Source organism: Neopelma chrysocephalum, unplaced genomic scaffold, assembly GCF_003984885.1.
Source record: "Neopelma chrysocephalum unplaced genomic scaffold, ASM398488v2 Primary Assembly neopelma1_382, whole genome shotgun sequence".
In the NCBI taxonomy this organism is placed as follows: domain Eukaryota; kingdom Metazoa; phylum Chordata; class Aves; order Passeriformes; family Pipridae; genus Neopelma; species Neopelma chrysocephalum.
In genome coordinates this window covers 235,978-259,492 of record NW_020898046.1, presented here as the reverse complement: position 1 = coordinate 259,492, position 23,515 = coordinate 235,978, and the positions used below count along the sequence as shown (strand labels likewise).

The window sequence follows — 23,515 nt, the reverse complement described above, 5'->3', positions numbered from 1 at the left end:
ACAAAGCCACAGCTTTGGCTGAGAAGCAGAGCAGTTCCAGAAGTGAGATTCCACCCTCTTCACGGGATGCCTGCTGTGTTTCCATTCCTTTCCTTTGCACCATCCCATATGTAGGCAGGTGAAGAGGAGGCAAAGCATAGTAGGTGCCAACCTTTGAAAGGGGCTTCCTATGTTGGTGTGAAGCTCTAAGGCAGCACTGGCTGCCATTCAGGCTCAGAAGATACCAGTGATGCATTGCAAAGAAACTGCACCTAGCGTTCAGTTGGGTTTGGGTCAAGGCTCTTGGATTAGCCACTGGGATAGAAGAGACAGCTAGACACTATTTAACATTATTTGTTTTGAGTAACACTTTCTGCTTACTGTCAGAGTTGGCATGGAAACTGAATCAGCACTCATTTTTAAAGAATAGTCCATGCAGAGTGAGGTTAGTCATCAGCAGTCTTACCAAGGAGACTTAGGCTGCAGCTGCCAGCACTTAAACCTTGCTCGTGAATAGACAGAATTTTCAAAATGGTAACGGTCCTACTACCCCGACCTTTATGAGGAAAAATGTGCATCTTTTGAGAATGATACTATGTCATTTGCATTTGGGCAGTGTTTTTTTTTAAAGAGGGAAAGGGTTAATTATCTGAAGTCCACAATAGAACTTTCTTATTTCAGGAAGAGGCCATCTGTTTCTACAGATCAGTTGAATTTAAAGAGTTAACTCAATAAAACATATGTAAATATAAGCAATGATGCTTGTAACATTCTTTTTGGAAAATGGCAAAATACTTTAAGGGCTGTAAGCTTAGCACTAGGAATCTGTGAATGCATGACCGAGATGAAAGCCTACACAGCATGCAGAAATGGGCATTTTCAATTATTTCCCCCTTATTGATGAAAAAAATCAAGATATGCTTATTTTCATTCTATGTTATTCTTGCACACAAAGATAGATGCAAAGAAATGGCTGCTGGTTTTCTGCACCAGTTAGGGTGAGAAAATACTGATGACTAAATTGCTATTTGGTGGCATTTCATAAAGTGCCTGCTGACATCTTTTCTCAGATGCAGAATGATAAATGTATATATAAATTTGACAAGTTTAATTTCATCTATAACCTTTGACTCCTGGCTTTTTGTATCCTCAGAACATAGACTATACATAGTCTATGTTCTTCATTGATACAGAAATTCTTTATTTTACACTATTTACATTCAAGGCTTTAGTGCTATTACCAAATTGATGAGAACACTGATTTCTGTTTTCTTTGTATTTACCAAGCAGATAATTTAAGTGATGCCCTGAAAAAGCTGAAGATAACAACCACTGACAGCACAGCAGATAGCTTGGAGGGATGCTTGGACTGTCTGCTTCAAGCTCTGGCACAAAACAGTAAGTTGTATGGACCTTTCAAATTTTAAATCATATGAAATCACTGAATTAAAATGGAGGTATTAAAATGTGGCAGAAAGACTGATTCAAGCAGTAGGCTGTTGGATTGGCTGTTCTGAGGGGGTATTTTTAACCTGTATATCTGTAACATTCAGATAACAATGAAGACAGTGACAGGTAAATACTTGAATATTTAGAACAGCTGTAGTCCAGTCCTTTTTCCAATATGATGAAGTAACACAATTACTTTTCTAATTGATTGTTCAAGAGAAAAAGAACAGAGATGGAGAAATAAGCCTGATAAGATGAAGAGAGGGATAAGGGAGCTGCTTGCTAATTCTGATTGAAAGAGTATAATTTCCTATTTGTGATGTATTTTTCATCATACTTTTGATCAGAGATGTCTTATTTCCAGGAGTTTCAATCAGCAGAACTAGGCTGGATATCCAAAGATAGTACAAATTTGATATGTAGTATGATAGAAAAATGACATCAGAATGGAACAAGATGTCTTTTTCACCAAAAACTGTGGAATCCTTGTCCCCACTCTTAGTAGACAGAAAGGTGTGGTAAATAAAGATGATAGTTTATAAGACTTTCCTGAGTTCAGCTTTCTTAGTGCTTCAGATTGTGGCAGAAGGAAAACATGTACAATGTCAGATTGAAAGACCTCTCAGGATAGATACAAGCCATGATTAAAAATTCTTTATTTAAAAAGAAGTTAGTCCTTTGGAAATATCAATACACTCAAAAGTACATACTATTAATAAGTCTTGGGTTTTTTCCCATGATAGTATTCTGCAAATCACAGTCTTTTGGCTTAGTTGGTGTAAAATACTTCATGAAGTTTTTCACAATTGAATATAAGCACCATCCATATCAAGTCAAAAATGGATTATAATGGCCTTTGCATTTAATGATAATCAGTTTTTAATTCTGATTATTTTGTAAGGGGATGTCAGCCAGAAAGTAATAAAATATTTGGGGTTTTGAAGTTGCTGAATCATTTTTTGTATGGATTTATTTGTAAGGTATATCCAGTATACTTTAATCCAACCTCCAGTTGGCTTTGGTATTTCCAGTACCTTTAAGTCTAATACTTGAACAATAAGTACTAAAAGAAGATGTTATGAAAAGTGAGAACATACTTGTGTAAATAACAGAGTTTACCATTTTGCCTGTGAAGGTCACATAGATGTGTCATGGAACAAGTTTGGCAGATGCACAGTAATTTTGATTAATGTATGGAAAACTTACTGATGCTTCCCTGCAACCACATGACTCTCTTCCCTCTCAGTCTAGGGCTTTGCTCTTCCTTCTAAAATATTTTCTCTTTTAGTCTTATAGCTGCCAGATCAGATAAACAGGTTATTAGGATCTGACGTCTCTCTTTTGGGTAGTTTTAGAAAATTTAATCTCTCCATCATTTACCAGGCTCTTTGCATGTAAGTCAGTAATATGAATATAAACCTGCTGAGCTGCCATATGATACATATCTCCACATATTTTCAGTTGCCTAAGATTGAGGGCAACTTAAACAACTGACTCTGAAAACTAGATGGATTAGATAGGACTTTTTTTTTAACAACTTGCTGGTAATTTAGGAACCAGTATATCGATGCTCTTTCAAGGGTACAGGACACTTCCAATACCTAAGTTTTGCCGAGTCTCTTTGGACAACAGACTTTATTTCCCAAGATAGTCTGATGATATGGGGGAAAAAAAAATCCTCATAGAACCAGACTTCTGGTTTGGGATAATTTTGTGAGAACAGCAGTACATTCAAAAGACTTTATAGATTATGAGGTAAATTGCATGTAATAGATTGGTTCAACAAATAGATACAGAATCAGCTTTCTATATGCTTTCTCATAGTTCTCGTCCATCCAGTTAACATCTTAAAATGGATTTTATTGATTTTTAGTTACAGTCTTTATTATCATATATATGATATCTAGATGTGAGATACACACTGTACCTCTGTGTCTGTGTATTAATAATAATTAGAAATCAATTTTTAATATGAAAGTATGTTAATTGTAATGCAGAAATAATTTAAATAAGATTTTTCAAATAGTTATTCTGCTCTCTTTTAGTATATTTCCATGTGTTTGATTATATTAATGAGGTATACATTCTGATTATAGTTCAGTAAATCATCATATTAGAGTAACACTAGAGAAATAAGCCATGCAAGGAATAGAGTTTATTTTAAAATAATTTTATAGGACTGTGATTTCATTGGGAGTTCACAGTGGTGTTGTAAGTCACAGAAGTTAGTTTTCTTCATTAAGACTTGGAGTCAAAAGTATTATTCTATCTTATATAAAATTTAGTAACTTACTAATACAGTAACGCAACCCACTCCCATCTACTGCCAGCCAAGATCAGCAGTTAAACCCAGTATTAATACAACACTCAGATTTTCAGCAGGAAAGAATTGTTTGCACAATTTCGGTTCTGCATATTGCATATACATAGGAACATTTCAGTGACCATTACACAGCTTTTAATTGGTATCTGTATCCACGCAGCATAGGGTTGTGGTTGCTGCAGAAACCAAAGTTCCCTGGTCTCTAACAATACAGTGACAATTATAGTTCCATTTACTTTGCATACAATCTTTTAAATTTTCATTATATTAAAACATTACTTTCTTCTTATAATGTTTACTGTATAGAAAGAGATGGCAGAGTTATGATGAATATTGGAACTTTTCATTTCTTTCTGTGTAATCTGATGCTTTTTCTTTTGTTTTTCATGCTCCTTCTCAAAGCTGATGTTTTGATAATTCTAGACAGGTGGTGCCCTGGAACATGATACCTCCTGTCTGACTTTACGAGGTATTATGCTGTTTGTCACCCCAGTCAAATTAAGGTGCATGCACACACACATGCTATGCTACACAAGGATGAGTCAAATAGCTGAATATGATAACTGTTGGTAAATATTTGGCAAACCAAATTCAAATTGTTTTACCTATTGTTTGTCTAGGGAGATAGTTGTGTACCCTTCACATCTGAGACCCAGGTCTGAAAAAGCTGCAGACAGTTTGCTTAGGAGACATTGTTTGGAAATATGTATATTCCTATTTTTGCAAGTATTTTAGTTCTTATCCATCACCAGCACTTCTGGCTGAGGCCAGTCATATATGGCCTAGCTTGTGGCACTAGGTAAAACTGAGGAGTTCAAGATGAAAGAGGTAACAATAACAGAAGAGTAGAAATTAGAAACTAGAAATTATTCAGGATAATAAGAACATACCTCATTTTGTGTGGAGTTCCTTCATTCCCAGTGAAGTTAACTGACATATCTGGGGACTTTGCAGCCATAAGGCTGCAGTAACATTAGTCCAGATTCCCAGGTAATGTGAGTTGACACAGCTCTTTTCACCTCTGTGGATCTACCTCATTCACATAAGCTGAGATTCTGTCCACCTTGCTTCTGAAAGGAAAACAGGAATGCTTGATCTCTCTCCACCTGCCAGTGTTCACCCTCTCTAGATTGCTAAACTTTCCCTAATTCAGATTTTTAAGAGAAGGCTGGGGTACATGATCCATAAGCAATATTAACCAGCAAAAAACCAGTCAACCTTGCATTAAATGAAATACTGGCTTCTACTGAATCAAGAGGTGAAATTCATATGTTGCATGTTTCTTTTAACAAGTGTGTATTAACACAAGTTACTCCATTGTCTGCTCCACAGAATTTGGATTCTTTCTATATAGACATGGTTTGATGTGTTATTGTAAAGAAAGAATTTTGCTGATCTGGAAGCAGACTGTTTACAGTGATATGGAGTTTAAAGTTATATAAATGCTTTATTTTGTATCTCACACCTAAAGAAAAATATTGGTATGTACTATCAGATATTGAGAACAATTGGTTGTCTTGTATAAGGAAATGCAACAGAAAACAATATTGGCCATAATTTTATATCAACAAATTATATACAAATTTATAGCTGTTAAGAGGAATTCCATAAATATTGTGTCTATCAAAAAAATGCTGTTAACCTAAGATCCCCAAATAGAGGTCTGCAGGAAAGGACTGGATGAGAAAAAGAAAATAAAAAGGAAATAGAGATTTTCTTTTAAACCACAGATTTTCGGGGACATAATTATTTCAATTAAAAAAAAAAAGAAGTTATTGCTAGTCCAGACATGCTGTGTTTCAGATACAAGAAGTTATAGCAGACATAAATAACCCAGTTTTGATAAATGAGAAATTTGGAAAATCTGCTGAGAATGATATTTTTGGCTCTGATGTACTCAGTGTAAGAGGCTGAAAATGCCCACTAATCCCAGCCTTCAGCACTTGGCTATGAAAATGTCTGACATGTAATTGAAGTGTGAAGACTGGCACATGCATTTGAAACGTTTTTTTTACTTATACGTTTTGGGAGACTAAGAGTATGAGTCTACATGTTACATGTAAAAACGGTTAAGCAAAATCACACCAGCAAAGAAAAACTTAAGTGAGAGGACAGCGCCCCAGTTTTGAGAGGGATTTAGAAATGTTGGAAAGCTTTGAAATAATACACTTTACCTTAAAGATGTTGTTGCTAAGATGCCCTATTTTCTGTTTGTTGAGCTATGCTGATACCTGGTAACTCAAGGAACCATCACATGACCCATGAAAATTGTGAATCTCTGTTTGAAACTGGAAATCTCAGCATTATTCAAAGGCTACTTTAGTATGTCATTTTTCTCCACATAATGAACACAGTTTCTTAGCGGTATTTTGTTTTGTCCCCAAATGTATTTTGGCTATATGCTGCAGCCATGTTTTTTTTTGAATATGCTCATCGTGTTGTATCAGAGAAAATATCATTTTTACAAACTCCGTGAGCAACTGCTAGTAAGCCTTTGCCATCAATCACTTCCTGCTGTTCCAGCTTTATGGTGTTGGAATCATGGGCTCAGCCCTCCTATCTTAACCACCTTGTTCAGGTTTTCTCTTGAAAGTCACCAGTGGGTTTTCTGAAGTGCGTTCATTCCTATTTGAAGGCATCACAGAGGAGGATGTGTTAGCATCTGGAGTGCTTAAGAAAGTGTTGGATTTCTGCAGAGACTGCAGATTTCTCACATTCCTTCATCAGTGATTAAATTTTACATCCAATGCCCTGAATCCTCTGTAGGCACTTGCTTTGAAAGACATCTAGTCTTTAATGTTATGGTGGATTTCCAGTTCTCACAACCATATGTTAACATTGAGGTTATATTTGAGTTGGAAATTCTTCATTTTACTCTGTTCTTTATAGCTATGGCTTCCCTATGTTGTTGAATTTAGTTAGTACTCATGTGCTTTCTATACCTGATGTTCCTTTTTCTGATCTTCACTGGCCAGAGAAGATGACAGAATTACAGATTCTGTCATCTTCTCTGGCCAGTGAAAATGGTTGCAAGATGGAACAATTCCTCTAATGGAGCAGAAAAATCGTGGAGAATTTAAGGATAATGTTTTGTAATTCTTTAATTCAGGGCTCAACTAAAAAAAAAAAATGAAATTTTAAAATTATTGTTGCTTTTAATGCCTTTGATTTGTAAAAGACAAAAGTGAGCTTTACCTATTTTTATCTATTTCCTTTTTGGACATTCATAATAGTTTTTATTTATTGAAAAGTCAGGTAGGCAGCTATCTGTTTAACTTGTAACACGAGAGTGCCATCTGACTTGAGTGAAATACTGTATGTCTTTAGTACACACAGGATTAAGCAATAGTCACTTCATCGTTTGTTTCCACAATCCTTTTACATGTTGGCATGAAGGTAAAAGACATGCTTTTTCTCACCCCAAACATAAGAAAAATTAAATTGTAGAAACTTTTGTCCTAGCAGAGTTATTATAAGTCACAAACATTCCTGAAATCACTTTCATTTTTTCCCATTGGCCAGGCATTTTAAGCTTTCTCCATTCCCTTTCATAGCATGGAGACAGAACTCCACATTTCACAGCTTGCTCGAACAAAGATAGCCTTAAACATCACCAAACTAACATTTTTCTGTTTTGAAGAGACTGTTTGAACAGAATAAGAGTAAAAGCAGGTGACCATAATTTCATGCATATTGTGGCCAAATAACAATGCTTTCATGATTGTGAGTGCTTGCATAGCGTTATAGCTTGAAACAAAATATCTTAGATTCTATTTTGACCCTCACACATAGGATTAATTTTTGGATACAGTTGTTTCATGTAAATGAAAAATAAGCTTTCAGCATCCCCATAGCTTTACTACACTTTACTGATATGTAAGCTGCGGCAACACAAACCAGTGCAAAAGCACCTCAAGATAGCTTAGCACAAGCAAGTGGGTAGAAAATGCTACTAATTGGATTAGTAGCCTATTAAAACAACTGATAGCAAGTAGAACTAAATTAATTGACAAATACCATTTCCCTGCTTTCTTATTCCTCTTTGATCTTCAGCATCTGCCTTTGTTCTTAACAGCAGTCTCTCATCCAGGTGGATTTTTGATCCTCCTTGGGTCTGCCCTCCAATGATCCCTATTATATGCTACCCATCTGTGATCTTAGAAAGAGGAGGCCACCCATGGATGTATACTCAGACACAGCAGACACATGCCTGAATATTAGTCCTGACACCTAAGCATCCCAGCTTGAATGTTCCAACAAGAAGCAGACACCTATGGTATATATCCACAAAATAGATATGTGCAGGTGAAAGTTAGAATATCCTCCTCTAGAAAGATAAAACAACAACAGGATTATTGCTGGCTGCTAAAACTTATAGTTATCTGCTGAAATTAAAGTATTCTTTAGGAAGACAGTGGCCTTAGCCCATGACAAAGATTTTACTACTTTATTATTGCTAGTTTGTCTTGGAAACTACAAAAATATTAATAGCAGCACTGAGCTACCCACGGTACCCTGTACGATTTGTTTTCTTTGCATATTGGAGACGAACTAGTGTCTGTTTAGCTTCTATAAATCTTGATCCAGCTTCTTTGGACTTCAGTGGTGTGGGGATAATGCATTTAATGTCTATTCAGACCAAGGGAGGGAGAGGGAATAGAAATGAAAAAGAAATGAAACTTAGGGGATGAGTAACAAGGATCAAAGTAGTGCGTAAGATTTTTTTTTTTTAGAGGAACGAGAGAAATGGGAGAAGGGAGAAAAAGATTTAAAGATAACATTTTTGAAAGAAAAAAACCAAGCTAAGTGTGGGTACCTAAGTGGTGATGGATACCATCTCTCTGTGATTCCCACTGCCTTTTACAACAGCTGCTTACACTCAGATTTTTGGTGAGAAAGTGAAGATAGTAGTATATAAAACGCTGATGAAGGTTTTATATTCTGCTGTTAGGGAAGGCTTAGGCCTGTTTTTGCACTAGCAAGAGTGGAAACCGTCTTAGTACAGTGGCAGTTTCTACAGCACTTTACATCATGTCCCTCAGAAAGAACATTACCAACAAAACAGACTTTTATTATTTTTGTAGTTTTTGGCAATATAGCTTACCAAAACCCCACATCTTAGACCGGTCTACTCGTACAAGCAAGAATTTCTAGTCTGCCTCTGACGCAGATAATCTCTTGTAGCAGAGCCAGGGGTTCAAATTGAATTGGACCAGCTCAGTCAGTCAAGCTCATTGCAGGTCGTTAAGCTTACCTGGGAAGACTTCTAGTCAAATGTCCAGCTAAAAGTTGGAGATCCTGATGGATATTTTATAAGAGGAAGTTTTGGATCGAATACTGCGTTATAAAGTGTTCCTTCATTTTGCTGAAGAAGGATGCTTTTTGCATCTTAGCTCATGGAGCTGTTGGCTTGTCATGGCACTGTATACCAATAATCCAGAAATGTTTCATCATAAGTTCTGTATGTAGTATATTATTACAATGTAACTGTACTAAATCAAGGTGACTGCTTTTTATTGGACTGTCTCCCAGTAAACTGGCTTACCCTAATGATACTGAATGGTAATCATTGCCGCTTAGTGGGATTATATTTTACATAAAGTCCCTCTAATAGTGATGTATTTAGTTAGTGCCACATAGTTAAATGTTTATCCAAGTGTTAAATTCCAAGTGCTATTCATTAAATACACAGTGTGCCAAATAAAGATTAACTATTACGTATTTTTTCTTCGCGGAAGACATCAGTGAATAGCAGTTCCAGATAATAGAATTGACACATCTTTTTTTTTAGGTTACATTTTTGAAATGCAATACAGAAGCAAAGGAAAAGGCCTGCCTTTTGAAAATTCAATACAGAGGCAAAGGAAACCACCTACTTTTTTTAAAGAAAAAGTTATATTTAAACATCATGTAATTCACAATTTCAGGTCTGAAATTTTATTCTTAGTTTTGCTCCAGTCACTTATATCTTATAAATGTGGTCTTTTATACATTAGGCATTCCTTCAGCTACTTTGACAGCAGAACTCATTGAAAATATCAGTAGCTAAAAGATTCCTTTGAATGTAGACCTACTCTTTCAATAAGCAGAGGATGGAATTTTACAGCAGGCGTTTCAGCTCACTTAAGAGCACTCTGAAGAGATTGCTTAAAAGGACCATGAAACATTTCCTGCATATATAATGGTCAGCTTTCAAGTTTGATTTGATGTTTAAACTAAATCGAGTATGGAAAAAGGATTTTACACTATAGGCCTAGCATTTCTGTTACAAAGTTTGAAAAACTAAAGCATGATGGTACCCTTTACCCTAGGTCCTGTAACAATTCCAGTTAGTATGAGTACCAGAGGAGGCAGATGAAAATGTCCACACAGGCTGAGTATAGAAGATGCTGAGGCAGAAATGTCAAACTCTTCTGTCAACTTTGCTACTGATGTGATTACATCCTGGAGAGGGTGAGTCAGAAAGTGGGAGCAGGGGAACAGCTCAGATAAATCCACCAAGCTATGTGTCAGGGTTCTAAACTGGATCCAGTTCTGAAACTCGGGGCTTCCGAGCTGCCTATCTTTAATATTCTGCCTTGCACTGTAACATATTTGTGGAAGTATTGATATGCATATTTCTTCATTGAAGGTAAAGGTTACAAGTATTTTTATTAAATTACTTCATTGGTACCTGCAACAGGCTATTCAAGGGGTGGAATCTCATCCTGAAATTCACTTTTTTACTTTGGATGTAGCTTTTTGAGAATTTAATCAGTGAGAGTCCTGCAGCTAGTTGATTGATGAATCTGTCTCTCCATCTGTCCTTCCTTCCATGTTAGAACTGAGATTTTAATTACAAACATCTGTGTACTGTCTCTGTTTCTTCATTAAAAATAGGAACTGAAGTTGCCCTGTAGCTGCTGACAGAGACAGAACAGAGCAAACACCATGATGGAAACATTTGCATAGCTAAGGGAGAATCCTCCCTCCCTGCCTCATAGGTGTCTAATTTGAAGGATAAATGAGCAAACAGATTGTATTTTGGGGGATTTCCCCATGTGAGGAGGAGTGTGCCAAAAAGAAATTAAATTTATGGGGTTAGTTTTATATATAACTTATTATTAAAGGACTTTTTTTTCCTGTAAAACTAACTCTTGATGACTGGAACAGCCTTTTTGGCTAAGGTATGCTAAAGCAAAAGCCTCCCTATCAGTGGTACTTTCTTTGTTGCATGAGAGCACATAATTTTACTGAGGTTCTTTACAACTCACTTTTTGTGCTCTTGTAGTCAGACTAAAATCTTCATTTTGTGGTTTGAAAAATACACTAGGAGGCTGTGGAGAGAGACAATATTTCTTGAGGGAGGCTGTATATGGAAAGCACATCAGTACTTACTCTTGGTCTTGTGAACCTTTTTACTGTGGTGGTTAGGAAGATGTGCCAGTTTGAAAGATATCCCTTATTCCCTTCATTCTCTTCCCTTCTGCCTCCTGAAAGTGCAGATGGAAGGTTCCTTTCATGATATATGTGGCTCATTATTTATTCATGTGTTCATCTTTCTCTTTCTGATGAGAGTACCTGTAGGAGGAACATTTTAAAACCAAGGTAATTTTCTGCAGTAGTTTCAGTAGGTTTATAAAACATCTTTGCAGCTAGAAAGACATATGTTTTTCAAAAGAGTACATGGCAAACATGGTTTGTTTAAGGAAGAGGACACTCACAAAGCTGTTTATCTACAATTCTGTGGTGAGCCTCATTTGTGGTGTGAAGCTCCACAACATGGGAATTATTGCAATGCTGGCCATCAGTACTCTTGAGTTACTAACAATGGTATAACTTAAACTTGTTGTTTATAGAGAATAGTTATGGTGAACCTATAGCTTTCTTCTGCTAGCAAGGGCATAGTGTAGCGCTTCTGACAGATGCACCTTGCCTTTCCCTTCTGTTCCCCATTTCTGCTTTTTCTTTCACTTGAAGTTAGACAAAATGATACAGAGAGGAGAAAAGAGTGAATAGAGGGAAGTGAAATTTCAGAGGAATTGAGAGGGGAGAAAGTGTGGGATTTAATTTGGGACACTCATTGAATTTTTTTCCTATACTGATTTCTGCTACTTAATTAAGCAGTCTGATAGCCACGGTGCTCGGCTCTCTGGCTCTGATCTATGGCATTAAAAAAACTTCCTGCCCACACACTTTATTATTCTGACTTCAGGCACTGCAGAAACCACGAAAAGCAAGGATATTGACATTTTAATCACCCAGCTATGACATTAATAAGATTTTGACACTATGTGATCTAACAAACCCTTTATCTTGATATCTAGTGATATAAAGAGACATCTAAAACTGCAGGTTTAACCTTAGAGGGTTATTCCCCCAATTTTGCTTCTGTGGGACATCATTATTATATTGTGTGCAAACGGGCTGTTTCTAAAGCAACATTATTACAGTCCTACAGTTTCATTGCTTTAAGATAGGGGACAGTGGGTGCTCCACAGGTGGGCTGGTGCAAGCAGACTGAAAATCAGGCTTTAAAAGAAAGCATTTGAAATCTGGACATCACATGTAGCAAAAGGACCTTGAGGTGTAGCACCCTAATGTCAGGCTACCTAGATTTCTATGTTTCTTTCAGACACAAAACTAACAGATTTTAAAGGGGGTGCAATTCTGCTAAAGGAAATGTTGGCTATAATTTCCTTTTTGGCCAGTATAGAAAGCACAGAAGAATAATATGTGGCAGAGATTTTGCCTAGATCTTTCTTGCTCCTAGAGAAATATTTTGGTTTTGCTTGCTCCAGCTACAGTGGACAATACATTGAAAGAGCAATTCAAAAGATGACAACTGAAATGAGTTTTTAAAATAATTTAGCCTCTAATAATTTACTAGGAAGCCCATAATGAAACTAGCATGCAGAAGCATATTCTTAATAAATAATACCTCTTTCATGCATACACACACATACAGACAGGGAGCCAGTCAGGCCTTCTCCAGCCTCTGAAGAGAACAAATAAAAGCAAGAATTGAGGGTTGCCTATACTAAAGCCACTAGCAATTTATAATTCTCAAAAATACTGCTGTATAAACATGACCCTTCATTGTCCACTCCAAAGAATAACACCACACACACTTTCCTTCATTTATGTCCCTGTGTATGTCCCTTTATGTTTTATATATTTATACAGGACTTGTGTTGTTATATGAAGCTGACCAAAAAGGAGACAGAGGTGCATGGGCCTTAATGAGTGGGCAGCCCCTGCATTAACAATGGCACTCTACAGTTGCAAGTGGAAAAAAACCCAAAGGAGTAGAAAGTCTTAGTTTGATTAAGGGAAGTTATTTGCTTTACTGTGCACCTGCAGCTGTAGTCCCGTCCTAGCACAGGTGCATCCCTCAGAACAGAGCTGAGAACTGCACACACGTGTGTGTGCACAGTCACTCACAGGACTGTTAGCTCATGTTTTGCAAATAGCCATGAAGTAACTGTCCCATTTGGGCACTTCTGAGAAATACTTATATACCTATAGCTGTGCTGAAATCAGCCTCAAGACCTCCAACTTGGTATTTTCTTCTACATGCATTTTAACACTTAGTACATGAACTGAGTGTACAGTTGACTTCTCAGAGAGTTGAAGAGTGGTTGAAGATCTTTGTCTGGACTTCACAGGGCAGCCCTGTGCATCATTTGCCTGTAAAGTTTTCCTTCTTTAAAAGAACATAAAAAAGTAACAAGCAAAAATGCTATAATTAACAAGGCAATTAACAATTTAAATAAAAATTTAACAAGGTTTATATATAAGACATCTTGTTCCAATTAAAATACCCTTTCATGTGTAAGCATTTCAAAGCTCCAGAAAGATTGGTTTACTATAACTAAAATATCTACTAATTACATGTGACTTTAGAAATTAATTTGCATATTTCAGCACAGTCTTTTTTTTTTCCCACCTTCTTTAATAGAAGTTTCATGTGATGAACACGGAATCCCTGGGGGAAAAAAAAGGATTTATTCTGCAGATACAAAACAGAGTAATGTGCCTGAGGATGTAACAGTAATTTTCTTGGCACATTCCCTTAGCATGCCTTATATGGAGGTTCTACTATAAACTGCTTTCAAAGATTTAATGTCATACTGTCACCTCTCTATTTTGAAACTGGATTAATTTGTATATTACACCAAGTGTAAATTGTATGTGTTCTGCAGAGGAAGAACTTAGGTAGGGGTTAGGTAGACTTGGAGTAGACAAGCTGAAGCACCTTGTGGCATTTTTTATACCTAAAGCAATTCCTGGCAAAAAAATACCTCAGAGAGTACTGTGGGCTGCATAGTTAGTAGCAATTCTTCTGCCTGATGCCAAAGTAATGTGCTTTTTCCCCAAAATGATTATGCTTGAACACACACCAGGGGTAGAGCAGAGGTAAGAGTGTCGCTGCCCAGTGACAGGTATACTCACTCACTGCTGGTCAAATTAATCAGTCTTCTCTCCTTTATGACTAGCAAAAGTTTGACATTGGTACTCAATCTGGGTAACAAAAAAGATTCAGATATTGGTTTGAAGGGAAGAGTGTATGCAGGTGTGCCTCCTCTACTGTTCAAGAGTAAGTAAAAATTCACTGGTTTGTTTTCATTTATGTGATTGCACCTAGCTGATCTCCCAATTTCTGACAGGCCTGTTGTGGTCTGTGCTTTTATTGATGCTCACTTGCTTATCTTAAGAAAATAAATCAGGGTGTATCTGCTACACACAACTTGCCTGGAGAAGCATTTAATTTTATTTTCCCTCTTCTTGCAGGATATATTTAGTTCTACTTAAGTAATTTATGCTTTGCACAGTAATGAGTCCATCAAACTAGAGATTATAAAAATAAGTCTGGATACTGTATATTTCAGCAGCATGACAGGAGAAAGTGCAGTAATGTTTCCTGCCTACTAATACGGGTTCACAGATACCTACATTTTGAATTTTGAATTCTGTACTTTGAGTTTTGAACTTAAGGGAGAAGGAGGGGCTCTTCCTTAGAAGACAGCTAAGATGTCTGGACGAGTCTTTAGTCCTGATATGATTTTCTCTGAATTCAAACTTTTCTTTCATCTGTATATATCCATGGGAGAATATAGCTCCTAAATATATGCTATATGTCAGAACTTATAAAAGCTTCCAAATAAGCCATAAGCTTCTTTACGTTATATCTTTTGAGAGGCTTTCTCAGTGTATTTCCAAAATTGCAGTTAAGTAAATTGTGAACAGGTTAATAATAGTTAGCATTTACATTATGCATGAGATGTTGAAATTGACCTTTATTGATACCTAAGCTGTTTGTAATCAAATGTCATCAACAACATACTGTAGATGAGTGGTTCTAGCTAAACACCACCATCCCAAATTGGAATTGAATACAGAAATAGGAGGCATAACTGCAATCCAGACTTGAAATTCTCTCTTTTAATCTATTTTCTGTTATCTAGACATAACCAGCTCCCAGCCACTGAAACATACACATACTGTATGTGAGCCACAAAACCCATGTGAGTCACCTCTGCCAGGCTTGTACTGGCTTCTGTTTGGGGTCAGCTTGAGCGGATCTCGCCCATGCTGGGCGGCAGCAGGATGGTCCTGGAGCTGCCACAAGTCAAAATCAATTGCAGCCCTGAGAGTGGGGAAAGAGAGGAGGCAGAGTGAGTGGTGAACCCAGGGACACGTTGTTACCAGTTCACAGGTGAAGCACAGCTAAAGAGTAGTTGCAAACTGCTGCTCTGTAAGACCAGCTGGTTGTGGTGCACAAAATATGCGTTGGCTTGTTTAGGGGGAAAACAGAGGATGTTGACTTGAAAAAACTTTTGGATTAGTTTAAGGCTCCTCCTTTGCTATTCAAGAGTATGGAGTATTCCTCACTTTTCTCACAGACTTGAAAGATACTTTATGAAACCAAATTCCATTGATTTCTAGTGTAGCTGCCCGCCCTGCCTGACTGTCTTGATGGCTCTTACACCAGACTAAAGGTGCTTCTAACAAACTGCAGAGAGTGGTGCTCAGAGGACTGTCTGTTCAACCCTAAAAGGTCTACATCTGTTTCTCACCAGTACTGGCAAGCTGTAGCATTATTTTAAATTTTAACTTACACTTACTATCAACCTTTAATTATAAGTGATGTCAGGGGGTTTGTGTATGTTGTACTGCTTAAAAATGGCCCTGTGAGACAGGGTTTTCGAACAGCAGACTTCCATTCAGGTGGATTTGTTTTGCTTTGCGAAAGACATCAATTGGAGCTTCTCACAGTCATTTTTGAAGAAGGCAAGCAACTTCTATTATAAATGGCTTAAGGAGCCATGCTGCTTTCTAAAATGATAGCTGCCATCCAATCATGCTGTATGTCACACTAGTATTCGTCTCAAATATGCCATTATTTAAAGCATTAGCAAAATATGTTATAGCATCTAGTATCTTGTCTTTAATTGTAGTTGAATCAGTGTTAATTTTCAGTTTGTTACAGAGCTGTAGGCCAAAAATATTAGACGGGGCCTTGTTACAGAGCAGCTGCACAATTCTCTACTACATGCTGAGAGAGGAAAGGTTTAGTCACAAATCTTTGATCTCTGCTACAGGAAACTTAGTGTTCTTTTCCCCTTTTCCTTCTACTGATTCTACATTGGAGCTACTGTAGCTTAGCAGAGTAACATAGAAGATATTTAAGATGAGTATAAGAGGAGTCTAGACCAGGATCATCTTAGCTCTCCCTCTTCTCCAGTTCCTGATTCCTACACTGCATTAAGCTGTACCCTCAGCTGTAAGGACTTCCTGCATAATTCCTTGAACATTTCCAATAGTTCATCCTTTCAGAGTATCATTCCTTGACTTTTACATAGTACCTTAATCTGCTGCATATCACCCCCCATGACCTTTAGTCTTTCTACCAGTCTCTCCAGTACTTTCCCCATGTATGCATAAGTTTGTATCATATTTACTTATATAGCAGTCACCTTATAAAGATCAATTGACTGGGAATGGCAAAGTATTAAGTTCTACAAGCACATCAGATAAAATAAATATGGTTACTGAAATAACAGTTGGCTTCTTATATGGGAAAATAATGACTTTAATCATTACTTTTGAGAAGACTTAACTTCCCTTCTGCTTTTTTTTCTTTTCTTCCCCAAAGCAAGTTGATGCACAAGTCATTTTTGTGTGATGTGTTTTTCAGATATGGAGACAAGTGAAAAAATCCAGAAAAGCGGAGTTCTTCAGGTGTTCGCGAATCTGTTGACGCCACAATCTTCCTGCACAGCAAAAGTAGCTAACATCATAGCAGAAGTAGCCAGAAATGGTGAGGTTTTCTACAAGAACTTTTCTGCTGGAACATCTTCAGTTTTTCACCTCACTTGTCAGTATGTTTTACTTCATTTATGTTTTCATTTTATAGATTAGACACCTTTCATGTCTCTCCCTTTCACTCCTTTTGTTTTGTCAAATTTTTTTTCTCTACTTTTTAATACAGTCAAAACAGCATTTGGCCTGCTGGGATTTTTTTTTAGCTCTTACTTTCAGGGTATTTAGTTTTTAAGACAGTAGTGCATTTTATTGGGCAGAAATAACACACCACTGATGAAATGCATTTCTGTATGAAATACATGTAGAAAAAAAGACATGCACCATTTGTGCAGCCAGTTTTGCATAGTGCATGTAGTTACAGCAGTAGCATGTATACAGGTAGTTAAGGGATAGCAGATCATTTTTTTGGCCTGAGATTTGTGATAAGGTTATTACCTTTATGAGGCCTTTGATACCACAACAAAACCAGTTACTTCTACCTAAAGAGCATTATACATGTTAGAGTGAAAGTCCGGGGTCCCGAATGAGAATCAGGCGTCCATCTTTATGTGTATTATATACATATAGTGTATGATATAACATAGGAGATAATAAAAAACTATTTAAATTTTTCTTTATAAAGAATTATCTTAAACTCACCCAATACCCTGCATACTTTGAGGTCAGAAGAATGGCCTCATATCTGCAGGCAGGCACTACGAGTAGACTCTGTGATGAGGGTAGAGGCTGACTTTTCTCACCCCTGGACTTGCTGCTGTCCCAGCAAAAGAGGCAGAGATTGCATTTTGGACTTCCCTTCCCCAGAGGCCAGGTACAGAAAAGTAGGATGCCTCTTAACTGCTGTCCTGGCAGCCTTGTCCCTCTCCCTTTGTAAACTCTCATGCTGATGCCTCTTCAGAGTAAGGGGTACATTACTGCTGACTATTTCCACATTCCATTTCCACCTTTTCTTTGGAATCACAATACTACAGCTTCTTACTGCTAGCCCCATGGTGACCTTCTCCACACATTTTACTGATTTTGAGACAGTGCTATATATGGACATTCAGAAACTACCTTAACAGGAAAAGGAGATATATATGTTTAGTTTTTAAGTGTTAAAATTATTTAGATAAATAGCCAGTAAAAAATGTAAACATAGAAATTTAAACTTAGAAATGTTTCAGAATGATAGAGATTTATGAAACAGTATTACATGTTTTTACTGTAATTAATGAATTCATAATAAGTGTATTAAGAATATCACAGTCAACTGTGTATCCTCACAGTTAGCCCTTGTCACTCCTACTTGAGGAAAGTTAAGAATAAAATCAATGTTCACAATGGCTAAACTGATTACTCTGTATTGTTTCATGAAGATTCTTTTACAGAGCATTTTAGCCAGTACCTTTCAAATCTGAAATAATACACGAAATGTCTGAATAGTTTCTAATATATCACTTTTCCTGACAGCTTTTAAACTGGTGTTATATGTACACACTTCAGAAAAGCTGGCATTATACCTGGTTCGTCATACAAAATAGCTTTTGTCTTTCTTTTAGTCATTAGCAGGTGTAACTGGAGCCTCTGTCAGCCAAGGTTAAAGTGACAGTATTCAGAAATTATTTAAGGTACCCAGTGCTTTCAAGACTGAGATCATCTGGGTATTTCTCATTGGATTCTAACTCGTTGCTTAGGCAGGATAGCAAGGAATACCTCATTTGAATTCTGTTGTTTTCTTTGTTTTATTACATAACAATACAAGAGTTTAATGCTTATACTGCGCCTGTTTTCAACAAGCTTCAGGGCACTTGGAGCAATTTGTGTTATCGACATCTTACGGATAGTAGGCATTAAACCCAGGCACTTGAGCTCATTTCCCTATGGTCACGCCATGCAACACTGCCAGAGCTGGGAGTAGAGACTCTGACTTCGGGTGTTACTGATAAAAGAGCATCTTTTCCTTCCTCACTTCTTGTTTTCCTTTTGCATTCCCCTCATCTGGTCTTACACACACACACACACACACGCGTTCACGCATCTGGTCACATCGAATTCCTCTACTTGCCTTAGTGGTTTTGTCATGTTTCATCTCTTTCTTTCGACCTGTTGGTGCTCTTGCTGCTTCACCTCTTCAGCCCACATGACTCTTCTTCCTCCCAGCGTGACCTCATGTTAGTCTCTCCGGTTTTGAATATCCAAACACACAAAACTCCTGTTAGTCACTCTTGTTTTTCCAGCTATGGCTATTTCCCTTTCAATTGTGAGCGATCTGAAGACTCAGATGCACTTTTTACGTGGAGTTTCTCTCCCCACTGTGCACCTTTTAAACCCTCTTCCAAAGTCTTTAGCCTCATCTTCTTTGCCAAGGTGTAAGAATGAGAACATCATCTTCACAGTCTGTGATACTAGATCACAATCACATTTCTCTTTCAAAATCTTGTCCTTTGGTTTATATTACTCTGTCCTTGGTGGTTCTCCTCCTAACTTCTGAAGCAATTCTTCACTGTTTGCTTCACAGGATCTGCTTCATTTCCCTGCCACGTTAGTGAGAACTTTGTAAATGAGTCTGCTCTCGATTACTTTCTCTTTCTTCTCTTACTTTTGTGCAGTGTCAACTGCAAATGTGGTTGCAGTTATCACATTATTGTTCCTGTTTCAGAAATCTATTTTGCTATATACAGCACCATTTCTTTTACTTCTTGCCCTTACATGACCCACATAAATACGAGTTTGCTCTGCATATTGCCTGGTTATTTTGTTGCTGAATGGGAGCCTGAAAACTTCTGTGCTCTCCAAATGGAGTGAGGGTGGAAAAAGGGTTTCTTACTCTTTTTCACCACATGAGGAAGAACCTAAACAAACAGCATAACAGACTGAGACCTCTCAATCTTTTAGGAGAGAAAAGGTTTCATTTCCTATTACAGACTAGGAGGTGTAAAAGAAAGTGCTTTAGAAGCTGAGGACCAGAGAAAAGCTTTTACAGGCAATTGAGAGGAAGAGGCTGAGGGGACAGAGAAGACAGGAAGAAAATACATTTAGCAAACAAATGTTGCAATGCAGATGAAAGTGCGTGATAAAGAAATAGATTGAACATTACAAGGACATGGCAAGACGAATTTTAAAGAACAGATGTATCTGATATTTGTTATGTTCATTACAATGGATATCGTCACTGTTTATCACACTATAGCATCTGGCCACAGTTTTAAAATGTTACAGTAACTTAAGAAGGCACGTTAATTGCACTCACAACTATCTTCCATTGTACCTGTGCAAGTGTTTAGATATTGCTGATTCTTCTTAATCTACTGTTGATATATTGAAGTTTATCATCACGTGACTATTGCTTACCTCTATGACAATTCTTTAGCTAAAATAACACTGCGAGATTAACTACAAAAGAGACTAGATTTTGAAGCTACAGAAATTTCAAAGAACATTGTAACGGATGCAACAAAGGGAGTGTTTAAGAAGATGTAGTTGTAATTCGGGCATGGTGTGAAATCTTTAAATTATTGGCATGAAGAATTTTGTTCATCCAGAAGCAGAAAAACTTTCTCATCTGTTTTTAGGGGGATTGTGCACCCTGGTTGATTCTGTTTCATAAATGACTAAGTAACACAAAGGCAAACTGATTTTGAAAGATCCAACATTGTCCAGGATCAGGAAAAGACATAATTTGCCCCTCCACTCAGCCCTGGTGAGGGTACATCTTGATTACTGTGTCCATTTCTGGACTCCTCAGTGCAAGAGAGATGTGGAGCTCCTGGAGTGGGTCCAGCAGAGGGCAACAAAAATGGTTAAGGGACTGGAACATCTCTCTTCTGAGGGCAGGCTGAGGGAGCTGGACCTGTTCAGCCTCGAGAAGAGATGACTAAGAGGGACCTTACCAATGTATGAAGAAGAACTTCTTTACTGTGCGGGTGACCGAGCACTGTAACAGCTTGCCCAGAGAGATTGTGGAGTCTTCCTCACTGGAGATATTTGAGAACTGTCTGGATTCAATCCTGTGCAATGTGCTCTGGGAAAACCCTGCTTGAGCAGGGATTTTGGACCAGATGACCTGACCCACTGTAGTCCCTTCCAGCCTTACCATTCTGTGATAATTTACCATTCATAACAAATCAAAAACATATTGGCCATTTGCCTATTACAGTACTACATCCCTAAGGGTGCACTGTAGTAAACTATGAAGTAACACTTACTGATGTATCAGGTGGTTCTTTCTATAAACTTTGTTTTTAAAATGTGCAGCACAGTGCCTGCCTAACTAAAGCTCCTTCTGGAGATCAGCCCTTTATCTGTCTGACAGCAGGATCATACTCTGTGACTTGTATGGGTGTGAAATAATACTTTGGTTCTCTGTGACACAGCAGCAAGAAAGGACAGAAGGGGAGAGAGCTTCCCAAGGGGTGGGTCCTCTACCTTTCCTCCCATGGTGGGCATCAGTTAGATTGTGGAAAGATACAGGCCTTTGGGCTCACATAATCTCTTGTATGTCTCATTCTTTCTTTTTCTGTTCCTTTCCTTACCTTCTAAACAAATAGCCTGTTACTGAGCTTTAATTTTATTTTTTTATTGTTTTAAAGCAAAAGCTTTTCAGGAATTCTGATTAAGGGAATAGAGAGTGAAAAATGTTGCTCTAGAATACTACTTTTAAGTAGTAAAATATCACCTTTTGTGTTATCTAGTAATTTTAATTTATGTTGAATTTATTGTGAACTCACTGTTCTTTTGACCACTTCTTTGTGATGCTAAAAATATTCACAGTCTGAAGTATGTTAAATTGGTTTCCATGGAAGTCAATTAAATACTCTTAATTCCTTCTAAATTAGCAAATAATGGAAAGAACTAAGCCCTAATCCTGATTTCGGCTTATTCTCTAGAAACTTTCATGAGAACTTACACTGTTTAGTGTTTAGTGCGTGTTTAGTCACACAAAAGGCCCAGTTGCCACGCCAGTGTAACTAGAATTGATGAACTGAAAACAGCTGGCTCATTTTAACAGGCTTTGTGTTACTTGCAGAATTTATGCGGAACCCATGTGTGGATGCTGGCTTGATCCCTCCTTTGGTGCAGCTGTTAAACTGCAAAGACCAGGAAGTATTGCTTCAAACAGGACGTGCCCTGGGCAATATATGCTACGATAGCCGTGAGTGTTGAAATATGCCCTATTTTGTAGATGCTCTTGTAGAAAGGAGGGGAGTGTTTTGGTGTTCTGTACTTTGTGTACTGGGGGGTTACTTTCCTCTTTCCTTGATTTTTTTATTTACCACATGACTCTTCTGATTGTATGGGAAAATTGAATGTCACACTTGGATTATGCTTTTGTGACAGGAAGATTAAAAAACCTGTTTCAATATTGTGATACAACTGGATATAAGAATAGAAAAGATTCGTGATTCCGGGTTTGGGATTTTTTAAACACAATAAACCAGGTTTTCAAGGAGCAGGTGCCACATATGCAGAGGCCTGAACAGTTAATTTTTCCTCAAACAGAATGTCTTAGAAGGGACCAGAGTTAGAAGGGAATATTTGTATTCTGCCGGTCTCAAAGCTGTGAAGAGCTGCGTATGTGGCTGAAATGATGCCTGAGCTATGTTGCTGATTCTCAGTATTTTTGTGTGGCCAATCAATTGCCCTAAGATTACATATTGGTATTTCTGGTAGTCAAGGGTGATGGAGGGGGGAGGTTGGTGAGGTTTTTTAGCTTTGTATGGGCACAATAAATTTTTACACTGAGAAGCAATTGAGTTTTGAAATGTAGTTGTGACTCCATGTGCTGATTACCTGCAAAACCAAACCAGTGGTTGCAGTGTTTTGAAAATGTGGCCTCATTATCCCTTACTTTAAATATTTTGATAAAAACCAGTGCACAATAATCATGGTGCAGAAGCAGAGACAACAGGAACATTTTTTCAAGCACATGAAGGATTTAGAAGGCTATGGATGTCTGCAGATGGGAAGTGAGATGAAATTGTAAAAGCATTTTGTTATCTTGAGATTTAGTGCCTTATTTCATATGGCAAGAAATTTTCTGTGTACTGTTCTGAATACTGCCTGTTAAACAAAAAATGAATGTAGCCTTTCTCCTTGCTCCTTTTTTTCATCCGAGTTTGAAAATTTACATTTTATATTGTTTTAAATTACCTTGCCTTTGACCTCAGGAAAGTTAATCATATTTCCATGCTGGCATTTCCATTTACAGATAAATACTCTTGAGGATGTTAATGTATAATTCTTTCATTTAGGATTTTCTTTAAGGTGACCAATCACTGAACAACTGCTTCCCCGTGGAAACTTCCAAGTAGAAGCTGTTGAGTTTTTCTATAACATAATTTATTTACTATATTTTATTTCAGGATCATGTGTGACATAAAGGTCACTCTCAAGTGCACTGATTTATTTCATATGAGTAAATTCTGTGTAACTATTCAGGTCATTGTTGGCCAACTCACATCTCTTCATGAAATA

General features: G+C 37.4%; 1 protein-coding gene across 2 annotated transcripts in view; it reads left to right on the top strand.

Annotated features, from left to right (window-relative positions):
* Window positions 1-1,269: 1,269 nt before the first annotated feature.
* RAP1GDS1 (Rap1 GTPase-GDP dissociation stimulator 1) overlaps window positions 1,270-23,515 on the top strand; it is a 60,827-nt gene continuing 38,581 nt past the window's right edge. The window contains exons 1-3 of one of the 2 annotated variants that reach the window (XM_027706568.1): window positions 1,270-1,377; window positions 16,932-17,054; window positions 22,068-22,193. In XM_027706568.1, coding sequence (XP_027562369.1) covers window positions 16,934-17,054; window positions 22,068-22,193 — 247 coding nt within the window. In that variant the 5' untranslated portion in view covers window positions 1,270-1,377; window positions 16,932-16,933. Of the gene's footprint in view, window positions 1,378-16,931; window positions 17,116-22,067; window positions 22,194-23,515 lie in introns of those variants that run through there. The other variant, XM_027706567.1, reaches the window with a different exon arrangement.